General features: G+C 34.5%; 1 protein-coding gene across 1 annotated transcript in view; it reads right to left on the bottom strand.

Annotated features, from left to right (window-relative positions):
* Positions 1–12459, bottom strand: part of LRP1B (LDL receptor related protein 1B) — a 631173-nt gene that overhangs the window by 179808 nt on the left and 438906 nt on the right. The window contains exons 19-23 of the mRNA XM_071746448.1: positions 12082–12162; positions 11323–11490; positions 9433–9615; positions 6358–6558; positions 4514–4759 (exon numbers count right to left, since the gene is read on the bottom strand). Coding sequence (XP_071602549.1) covers positions 4514–4759; positions 6358–6558; positions 9433–9615; positions 11323–11490; positions 12082–12162 — 879 coding nt within the window. The remainder of the gene's footprint in view (positions 1–4513; positions 4760–6357; positions 6559–9432; positions 9616–11322; positions 11491–12081; positions 12163–12459) is intronic.

Genomic DNA, 12459 nt, shown 5'->3' with positions numbered 1-12459 from the left:
ACTACTCTTCTAAAATATTCATAGAAAAAGTTGCACAATTTATCACTAAAAAGAAAGCCTTTTGCACCTCTTTTCAACAAGTTTAATTTCCTCTTGATTACCACTGCACATAAACTACCTGTGATGTTTTAAGTTAAACTGGTACCACAGAGCTCTGCTTCTGCTTTTGATGGACTTTTTCATAATCTGGCTTGAATTTGCCAGATGATCTTCTTACTTGTTAAAGAAATTAATGACTTCCTATAAAGCCAATTTTTCAAAGTTCTGCAGTAGTTAAATAATTTAATGAGGAACAAGATCACTGACATTAGTGGCTATATCCCAAGTACCAGTTATCTGAACCTGAGAAATTCCTAATTACTGATAATTGGCAGCTTTTATTCAGGAGACCACAGGCTAATGACAAATGAAACTCCAGTGTGTAAGAACACACATGATGGACTTCACCAGCAGCTTCTTTGATGTTTCTTAGTAATTAAGACCACAGTGGAAAAAAGAAACCTAATACATCTGGTAATATTGGATATGTTTTTTCCATCCAAAGTAGAAGTCTAAGCTTAATCAAATAACCTATGGTGAAATTATCAACTACACTGATGAAAAGGATGAGACAGGTGGAGCCTGATGACAAATGAGTAATGACAAATGGGTAAGAAGATGTGTAGGCAAAGTAAGACCATATTGTTTATTTGGACATTTTAGCTTAAAAGCAGGTCTCATGCTGTATTTTCCCCCCCTCTATTTTACTCTTCCTGTAACTTATTTACTTATTATTGCAGGAACCATCCCCGTCCCATTACTATATTTGTACCACTTGATTCCTCTTCTGAAAATTAAGAAATACTCTTATTTCACCTATTGATTACCAGTATTTTCATAAAAATTCGCCATGAAAATTTCACTCAATAAAATGTAATGGTTGTTTTGTTTCACTCTTTAAAATTTTGTTTGTTTGTTTTTTAAAGTAATCAATAACAATTTATTAGACTAAAGTCACACAGCTGTGTATCTTCTGATTCCATAAATATGCCAAATTTTTTACCATATAGGTAGGTGTATAATATATATAATACAAACATAAGGCATGACACTTCATTAGCAGTTCTATGAAAAAATTCTGGTAGACTACTGACTAAACAACACAATTTAAAAAGGCTGTACAGAAAGAATAATGCTCCAGCCTTTCCAGTGGTTTTAATTTAAAATTCTACATAGCAAAAAATGCTAACTGAAGCTTATTGTTTCTCTGAAGGTGATCACCTAGACTGTGATCTTATGAAATTTATCTCACAGGAAAATAATTGCTTAAGGAATCTGAAAAAAAATACTAATTGCAAGTTTGACATTGCTCAGAGAGGACTGGACCAACTTCCCTGTTTTTTTATCCCTCCCCTCCATTTAAGAGTTGAAAGCTATCTGGAAAGAGCAACATTGAATTTAAGCCCAGCTAAAGCAGCTCAAGCACAAACATAGATCAACATCTTATCTGCATTTATATCCCTAGTGATATGAGAGCTCCCACTGCTAAGAAAAGGTTGACAGTCATTCCTGAACACTAAGTGTCTCTGAGTCCATCTAACTTTTATTACACCAAATTCTGAAAGACTGAGAATATAAAGATATTTTGAATATCTGTCAAGAACACTGTTTTTCTGCATGCTTGTCAAAATCTAAGAGTTCAAGTGCAATATATCAGGCACTTATTTTGAAATCTAGAAGAGAAACTAGGAAGAGGATGAAAATATATAATTTATATTGACTTGCTAGCTGAATAATGGAGCTCTGTAGCATACTTTTAGTTCGATCAATATAAATTTAAATGTGAACAAAATATTTAGTCTTTGGGAAGGCAGTAATGTTAACAATACAGATACCAGAATAACAAAAAGCAAACAAGATGAAAGCAAGATACATGGAAAGTTAACAAACTCTGAAAGAGAAAAACAGAACACTAAAAACCTTCAATAAATGAAGAGAACATTAACAGAAATAAGGGAAAACAGGAGAATCTAAGGGGAAAATGTTGAAAGGGATACCAAGAGAGAAAAAAAGAACTGCTCAATTTCTGATATGCAATCCAAAAGAAAAAAAATAGAAAAAAAATAGAGCGAAAATCACATACATTACTGTATTTTCAGCATTCATCCTCTCATTAGGTTTCTGATGGACACTCAAGTAAATGCTTTTTACAGTATTTTAAAAAAAATGAAGTGCTGCATACTAACTGTACACTTTATTGCTGTGTACTACTGAAGTGTTTTGACTGTAAAGAGCAATTTTTTAAAGCAAAAAATGTAGCTCAGGGCAAGGTAATACTTTTCCTCTGGGTCATTTTTTTCTGCTAGAAAAAAGATTCCTAGATACTACCTTAATATAATACACATCTAGTCCCAGTTCAAGGCCTTTTAAATCACTATGGCTATTCCAGGAGTTCCTTTATACCAAATGGTATTATTGAAGAAGCAGTTTGGCATTTGGGGGACTGTTTATCTTCACAAGATCACTTTGAACTCTACTTGTAATAGTAGTGTATGAAAGCTTTTTTCTTTATTTCATGTCCATTTAAGGCCTCTCGCATGGAGATGTAAATGGTATGGACTTTTTAGGGCTAACAGATTGACAAATGAGACCAATATTGTGCTCGTTTCACTAAAATAATGTTCACACATTCAACAACTAAATTATCAGTCGATCTGTTATTCCAAGTACTGATCATGCCTTGCAAATTAAATAAACTGAAAGGGGCCAAGATTATTAAAAGTATATTCCAAATCTAATATGGAACAGGTTTGTTGCCCCTTTGATGGAATTAACATAGTGTCTTCGTGGCTTGTAAAGAAAGAGATCCCTTTTCTTTATACCAGCTGACATCACTGGACTCAAATCAAAATACAATATTACATTCTTGGAGAAAAATCTGTAAAAATCAATTTGCAATTCCATATTCTTACTACCATCAGTAAATATTATGCAAAAATACTTCACAAAAAACCTGAGCAATTGTAGTCTCTCTTTTCTGACTTTAAAGCCTAAGAGAGTATATTCTACTTCTGGGGTTTCGCCCTTAGCTTCCGTCATCTCTATTTGCTTAAATTTAAAGTTTGTTTCAAATTTGCCTCCACCTAATTACTGAAGCTGTCTTAAATGCTTTTAATTCTTTCATTTCTGTAACCCAGTTAGAGTGCACTTCTTGAATTTTTGGAAATGTCCGTAATGAAAACTAATAAGAATGATCAAAAGTCAGTAAGACTAAAGCAGTGTCATAAAATAAGAACTTTAACAGCATTAAGATGTAGTTCAGATACAAAGAACCACAGAATTAGGCCAGTGAACTATGACTTGAGAGTCTACTACAAGCATGGCTCAGTAACAGCTGAATAACATATATCCCAGATCGTATACTGTAGTACTATTTAAATAAGATTATGGAAACAAAAAGAACTCAATTTGGGGGCAATTCCAGAAATTACAACAGTAATTCCAGCCTGATGAATGTAAACCACATTCTTAATTAATTAAAAAACAAACAAACAAACAAACAAACAAAAAAAACCCTCAAAGGCAAGGCATGCAATTTAAGAGAACATTCCTTACATAAAACTAATTTTTAATTACTCACTGGTTTGGCAAAGAGGAACATTACTTTTATTCCACATAATAGATATTTTGGCCCATAAGTAAATTATGGGCTGCTGTAACAAAGTTCTCAAACCTCTGCAAATTAGCTCAAACTTTGTCAAAGCAGAATGATTAGAATTTGCTTGTTCTGAAATATGGAACGCTAAGTTGGCTGCAAACTATTAAATTCTTTCAGGTGACTAGCAAGAGCAAACTTGGGCTTTTCTTCCTAGCTTACTGATTCAGTGTTTTTTCATGGGATTATCTGAGGAGGATAAATGCCAAGTATGTAGAATAAATAAAGAATATCTTAACCATTATATCTATTGGGACATTGTGCTCAGAATTGCTAAAATTCCATTGAAGAATAAATATAATAAAGAAGAAAAATATCAATTAATCCTAAACTGAAATTTTTATAATCTAGACAGCAAAATCAATGCTATTTTTAACTCCTGACAGAAGGGCTAAAGATGTGATGACAGTTTATATTGCACATACATGTTTGTCTCAAACATCTGAACCCTCAAGTAATACTAATCAAAATGATGATGTCACAGATTAATTTCCTCAAAAAACATAGTAAATTGCCTGTATTCCATATAAATATATGGAGGTTTACATATATTTATGTAAATCTGCTGGAATACTAAATATACATGAAAAACTATATAAAAATTCAAACAACTTAGACATTATGTGGTATTAACATCCTTTAGAAAGTGTTTTAAGCAACAAACTAATATTGCAATACCCCTTCCTCCTGCATCAGGAACAGGGACAGCTTTAATGAGCGCTTCTGACTGTTGTCAACCCCACATTTGGATAATCCAAAGCCTCTATTTTTTATTAGAATAAACCTGGGATATTGAAAATACACTGCAATTTAACTTACCAGTACTAACACAACTTTCCCCATCCTTACTGAGCTTCCAGCCTTCATAGCATGAGCACTTGACAGTATTTTTATGCTGTTCACACACTTGACTACACTTGAGGTGCTTGGTACAGTAATCCACAAACTCACAAGTTTGGTTGTCTCTACTAAGACTGAATCCTGCAGGGCAGGAACATACAATTCTTCCTCCAGGAACCACAGAGCACTGATGGCTACATCCACCATTGTTAAGTGAACATTCATCTGAAATAACAGAGAAAAAACACCCAAAATTAACTGTTGCAAGGCCTGGCAGTTACATTCCCTATCTTAAGGTCACCAGGTCAACTTCAACACATGAAAGGCCCCGAAGAAGCACAAGCTTAATTTTACATTTATTAAGTAGCTTTCTATATTTATTTTAAAACTTATTTAATTTGCATGTATTTAGCACCTTCAGTAATCTGTTTAGCTTTATGGTAGTCTGTCTGGATTTAAGGATGGCAGATGGGCAATTTATGACACATTTTACACAGTTTCAAGCATATTACTTCAGTCACTTCAGTAGTATCCATACAGAGTCAGCACAAAGACTATTACAGGTCAATCACATTCAGAGGTGACCAAAAGCTGATGCACAAAGAAATAAGCACAGCTTTCCAAATACTTCCCTTGCCTCCAGACACTCAGCTCCACCCCTTAGTCCTATGTATCTATATCCCAAGTAACTTGTCAAAGAAACATGTACAAAAATGATTTTAAAATCATATTTAAAACACTATTTCTGCATTCTCTGTGTCAGTGTTCTCACCTAATATTCTGCAGGTAACTGATGGTTCACAAAGCTCTGATAAATGGATTGAAGGTGATTCATGAAACCTTTAAAGCATGTGAATTAATAGCATGATAATTGTGTCTGTGTGAAATTCTGTGACTGCCAAGAGCAATAAAAGCACAGAACTGCTCCTTACCTCACAGTACTACTGATGTCCCTCTGGAATTAATGGGACAGACAAATGCACAATGGGGTCCACTGTTACACTGGAATCTAGGCTTCACTTTTGTATTTTAATCTACTTTTGTCTTTTAGTTATGTTTCTAAGTCTAGCTAGCCTCTGAAAGCCTTGCAGATTTGTGTTAAGATGCATAAAAGATAACATTTCTATAGAATTACTTCCTTCCTACTTTAAAAAAAGAAAATTAAAATCAAAGCCCCATGTTTCACTTCTTATCATTAAACCACTTCTATAGTACAATACTACATTATTGTAAATTCTTAAAATCTATCAATTTTATCTTTGCATATATTTTATATTAATTAAATTAGGTTATCAGTTATGCTTCTGTCAGATTTATAAAATCAGTTTTGCACATTTTCTACTGAATACTGAGAATGATTTTGCTGAGATAATCTCCATCATCTGACATGCCATGAAATCCTTTCAGCACCATCATTGAGGAGATAAGTTAGCTTCTCCTAGTCACCCCAATGCATTTCTCTGTGAACTCCTAACACAGGATTCTAGCAACTCAAGCTTTTGTAGTTTGAGAGAAATGCAAATTAGCTTAAATCCCTTCATACATACCACAGCTTTTTAATTGCTTGCTTCCAGGACCATTTTAAGCAGTCAGGAAATTGCAGGCTTACCTAAGGAACTACGTTTTCCCTTATTTGAAGAAAACTAATACTTCAAGCACAAACCCAGCAATATTTAAATTAAAGTAAAATCCTCACATAGGCTACGGTGATAAAAAATTCAGTAAGATGAACATGAGAACTTTTTTTTTTTTTTTCCCCCAGCAAGAAATATCGTGACGGACAATCTCAAATACAATCAGGAAAATGCGTCTAAAAGAAGTACCACAAAGATCGCCTTCATCTGATCCATCAGGACAATCTCTTCTCCCATTGCAGAGCTTCTCAGGCTGTAGGCAGATGGAGGTATCATTAGCACAAGGGTATTTTGGTGGTCCACACATATAGCCCTCGCAATTATCCTCATCAGACTGATCCTCACAATCAATATCGCCATCACACAGCCACGCCTTGCTAATGCATCTCCCTTGGAGAAAAGAGACAATAAACACAGAAAATCAGACTGGGAGCAAGCTTCGGAAAAAACCCGCAGTGACATTACAGACATGGCTTTTTAGTATGCTTTTCTGCTGATAGTATTTTCTTCTTAAACAAACAGAATAGAACATAAATACCAGTGTAAAATCACCTGGAATAATTAAAAAGAGAGTGATGTCAATTAGAATGAAAAGCTTCTACCATTTTCTATAGTTGTCAAGTCCCCAATATCCCACACTGAAAAGAGAGAATCACACAGAGAGAAGAAAGCAAAGTTGCAGGTATGTTATGGATCCAGTTTATACTTACATGCAATAACAAGTGTTTAAAAAAACTGTCCATATTCATTATTATGTTGAAATGGCTGTTGATTTTATATATTATTATAACACAGCACCAGAATAAAAAATACTAATGCCAAGCTAACTAACCAGATGCCAGCATAAATTGATGTTGCTTCCAGTAGAGCTCCTAACCTGTGATTTCATCTTTTATACATGCAAATAATTACAGAGGAAATCAGTTTTCCTGCCTCTGACATTAAAGAAGATATATTTCATAATGAAAGATTCATCTTCCACTATGATAGCTATGACACATTGTTAAGTAGAATATACTTTCAAGGAATTAATCTTTGCCAAAACTCCAAATTGACTAATGTGACTGTCTTAAAATCATTACTTAAAATTCACTGAAGTATTTCTGCTTTATTGTCCCTCATTGAAACTTGTGGTTTTTGTTTATTTGTTTCCAGGAATCTTTTTAGTAAAGTTCTGCCACAATTTAATTGCTTCAGTGGATATATTTGTTCTTTTCCATAACTCATTTGTGTAACACAGAAGAAATATGAGTAAAGAAGTGAATCAGAACTTCTGAAGAAACAAGGATGTGGAAAAGGCCTGATCCAAATGCTTCTCCAACATTTTTTATCTCCTACAAATATTACCAAGTACAACAGAATTAATGTTTATAAAGCTCAGTATTTGTTGACATACTGAGCACAGGAAGTTTACAGACTGATTCTCTTTTGAGCTGTAGGAAAACTACTTTGGTGGAACATTAATTGCATTATTTTCTCTTACAGCTACTTCTTACTGCCTAAAGCTGGAATTCATTCTTTCTCAAATAAATTAGAACATCACTCTGAAATGTGGTAAATCAAGTGCCCTGCAGCATTTTGGCTTGCTTTGGACACCACAGCTCAAGAACTGCACAGGCTGGACAGTTGTAGTAAGACAAACCAAAATAGTAAAGAATTTAAAATGTAAATTAAAACTATAAGATATGCAGAAAAAAAAGAAAAAAAAAGAAAAGAAAAAAAAAAAAAAAGAAAAAAAAAAAAAGAAAAAAAAAAAAAGAAAAAAAAAAAAAGGTATTTTTTTATTCAACCAAAATGTGAAATACGACAGAAGTCTTCCAGCACTCAGAAAGATTTTTAAAACGGTGAAAATATGAAGACAACCAATTTTGCAGCAAAGCTTCAGATGACTTATTAGGAAAAAATATTCAATTGTTAGAGGCAAATTACTAAAAGGCTTTCTATATAAATTACAAAATCCCCTGTACTGGATATTCTTAAGTTCATATCAGAAAAGGGGCTGGATATGATGTGTCCTTGAGACCAACATGACTCCAAGCATGAAGTTTGCCTGAAGGCTGACAGGCTGTAATTGGAACTTGACACTCATGCCTGTGGTATTGTGACAGATTACACACAGCCAAGAAAAGCTACAATAAGGAAAGACCCTGCCAACTACTATTCATGGCCATAAACCAAAAAAAAGTGGGCAGTAACATATCACTATTACTGTTCTCCCTCAAAACATATCAGTTCTTTCACCTCCTCCCCATCACACCCTTACCCAGACCCATCATACTCACTATTAGAAAATAGGGTGCCAACACCCAACAGCCTATAAGGGAACAATTAGCCAGTTTCTACTCATCTGAACATTTCTTATAAATGTGGAAGGCAAACAGTATTATTCCTTTTGAATAATACACAGAGAAAATGTTGTTTATTCTGAAACATGAAAAGATGAGGACATAAAAAACCCAAAACCTTAGTAGTCAATTGTCCCACCATCTGGAATGAAACCGAAAAGTAGCTGAACAAAACTTCACTTCTGTTTTCTGTTCCAATGCATTACCAACAAGTCTCATCCAGAACAGACCTTTTGCTTCTTCCAAGACTCATGGAAGTAAAAGTGAAAGAAATAAAATAATTGGATGAAACTGTCGAAACTAATTCCTAAAGCAATGGTTCCACAAAACAAACAAAAAGGATTCTATTTTCCTTTAAATCACAGCCATATACCCTTGAATTCAGCAAATGCTTAATGAAAAAATACTTTTTGCTACATTTGTATGTGGCAGCCAGAGAAGATCCGTTTCATCCTGTAAGCTGACTGAGATATTGCCCTCCATGCACACCACTGTAAACACAGGCAAGTATATCTATATGAGGCAGTCTAGTTTGAGCTCTTTTCCCCATTTAAGCACTAGGAAAATGTATTGGGAAGAAGTGTATTCCTTGTGTCAGACTTTTTCTCAGCCTATTCCAGGGAACAGACCATTCTCTTAAATGTCAATAATCACTTTTTACATCTTGAAGCCATTTCATCTAACAGTTACTTTTTATACATATATATATAATTACAAACTCCATCAATAAACCAGAAAAGAGATTAGGGGAAGCATATTAATACTATTTTCCTGGCATGAGTGCAGTAAACAACATCACCTTAGTAGCATTATACATTAAAAGCAGTATTCATTTAGTAGATATGTGATCAGCTCATAGAAACAGACACACACATCCATAAGGAGTAAAAGAAAGCAAACCATCTCAGCAAGCACATACCTGTACTCTTGCAGGAGAACTTTGTTTTTTCATCACACAGTCGTATAGTTCCATTACAGCCTTTCTCATCACTGCCATCCTCACAGTCCTTTTCCCCATCACAGCGCCACAACTCGGGAACACAATTCCCATCAGGACTGCACTGAAATTCCTGCCCACTGCATCTTCCAGGAGAGGGAGTTTCTTAGAAAAATCAGAATTACATTGAAGAAATTGCTCACAGTTCCTTCCATGCTGTCTGCAATGACTTAGAATCCCCCTTCCTAGCCACAGCCGAAATCAGAGTCCCAATTATCACACTCAAACCTCACCGTTCCTTTTTTCCTCATCACTCCAACACAAGCTTCAGCCAAGCTCTTCCTTGTCCTGCTCATTCTATTCACTTCCCTCTTTATCAGAAGCTCAAGGTAAATACCAATTTTATTTTCTTTGCACTGCTGACAGACCAGCATGAATGGAGAGATGTAAGAAGGAACAAGGCTGAAGAAGTTTTCCTGGTGCTTCAAAAGCTCTCCCCCTCTCACCCTCAAGCTACATTCCTTCCTTCTTCTTTCTTCTCTCTTTTCCAACAAGGTCCATCTGCTTGGACATAAGGGTAACATCTCTTGACTGACCTTGACTTGTGCTATGACAGCACTTCCAGATGCGTTGGAGCCTTTATGAATTCCAGAATAGTGAACTTCAGTTCAGTGTAGCTCTGCAATCAGTCTTGAATGTTTCAGACACAGTAACCAGGTGATTTTAGTTATTCATCATATACTTAACTCTCTAAGTATTTTCTAGATGACAGCCCTCTCAATGTTATCCTTGCCCTCCTTTTCTTAAACTATTGCCACTGTATTCCTTGTATGTCATCATGTACATAAGTTACAATAATGATAAACTTATCCATTCCTGGTGATGACAAAAAATCATTATTTGAATATGTTCTTATTGCACTGTGTGTCAACGTATTATTTATTTTATTGCCTTGTTGTTAGGGGATTTTAAAAATTTTTTTATTTTTTAAAAAAATCTGCATTCTTGCATTCTGTGGTAAATAAAACAAAGGATAAGTTGCTGGAAAACAACCATGAAGCAGAGGAGGACACAGAGGATACATGAACTGGTAATAACTGCAAATCAATGTTACTTCAGACACAGTGGTGCAAATACCAGCATAATATGGTATTGTATAAAAAAGTAACTATGTTTGTAACTATATAAAAATCAATGATTTCTCACTACTCATGCACAGCATTCTGTTGATTTATCTATTTGTCTGGAACTAGATTTAGAATATATACTCATGAAAAAAAAGACCAATAAAGTAGTGCACAAATACTTTGTTGTGGAAAAATCAGTATGAGAAAAATGAGAGAAAAATGTCCCCTCATTCTTATCTGATTGTTCTTTATCCTTTGCTATAAGCACCCTTCACTTCTCTCCCCATCCCTATAAATACAATGTATGGCATTCAAATGGGACTGTAGTTTGTTAAAACATTATGCTTCAGTAACTGAAAAAAAAAACCAACACAAAATCCCCCAAAATTTGGATCACATGAGTGTTTCTGAAAAAATACTCTCAAAAATATAAATGCATACTTAAGGAATGCTGCTTACTGTCTCTTTACCTAAGCAGCATACACCTCTGTAAAGGGAAAAACATCACATTTAGCATAATTCAGTAAAGCTACAAAACTTATCTCAGAATAATATCCATTCTACTCTCAAATGCATTCCTCTGTGGTACACTTCTGCATTATTGTATTACAGCTGACATATTTTTCATTCCAACCTCTAGCAAGGTTAAAAGCATTTTCCCTTCTCGGACAAATAATCCACTTTAATAATAAAGTGTTGTCTGTGTTTTTAAGTAGTAAAATGTGAGAAGTAAATAAAAGCTAACCTTCCTTGCTGCAGTTTGGTTTGGTTTCATCACTGAAATCTCCACAGTCGTTGTCACCATCACATGCCCAATGACTTGGGATACATCTACCATTGTAACATCTGAACTGATCAGCAGAACATGAATGAATACATCCTAGTTCATCACTTCCATCACCACAGTCATCATCTGCAAATATTATTTTTAGATTATTTGAAAACATTAAAAAAATCTGAATAAATGTGAGATGTGAGGAGAAAAAGATATTTCCAAAAAGGCAACAGAAAAATAACATCTCATGTCACAAGCTCTGAGAGAAGGCTCATTTGAACAGCTGTCACTGAAATATAAACTTTTTCAGAAAAATGAAATAGGTACAATGTAAAGTATTTTTAGCCTTCCCCCTGAGGGATGCTAATTGTAAAATTGACCAGGCCCACAGACAATAAAAAATCAAATAATTTTTGTCATGGAAATTATTTTAAATACAATTTCATAAACAATAGCTTAGCTTCTTTTATTTTAATAGTGAAATTTTATGTCACACTTCATTCTACACAATATAAAGTTTGCAACTGTTACTGTATTCCACTGCATCATTCCTTGGATGAGGCTCCAGTATTGCTGCTTTCTAGGTCAGGTTAGTATTTCTAAAATAGTGTACTTATTTTTAACAGCCAAACTGGAAATATCAGTCTCAGAAGAACTGAGTGGGTATCAACACAACAGCCATATAATATTGCCCATTTTCATTTCAGATACAGAACACTTGATACTTGCCTGAATCACAGAGCCATTTGCTGCTAATGCATCTTCCATTTCTGCATATAAATTGAGTCAGTGGTTCACATGTTGGGAATTCTGTGAAAGTGTTAAACAAGTGAAAAATATTTCATACATATCCTCTTTAGTAATATTCTTCCACCTTACCATATGCATAAATTACCCAAGTCTATTGTATCAAACATTAGCACTTTCCAGATACTTTATGTGGAGAGGGGGAAAAGGTGAGACATCTAAAAGAAGGCAAAAAGGCTTTTAACTTCAGATACTGAGCCAAACCCTGTTCTTCCTCAACATGGACCACTAAAATGCATTATTCTGTTACATGAGACAGTCACATTTCCATCAGACCAGGGCTATCTTTGCCACTAAGCA

This window comes from Heliangelus exortis, chromosome 6, assembly GCF_036169615.1.
Source record: "Heliangelus exortis chromosome 6, bHelExo1.hap1, whole genome shotgun sequence".
NCBI classification, from domain to species: Eukaryota; Metazoa; Chordata; class Aves; order Apodiformes; family Trochilidae; genus Heliangelus; species Heliangelus exortis.
The sequence above is the reverse complement of the archived record's forward strand: the minus strand, read 5'-3'. Positions and strand labels throughout refer to the sequence as shown.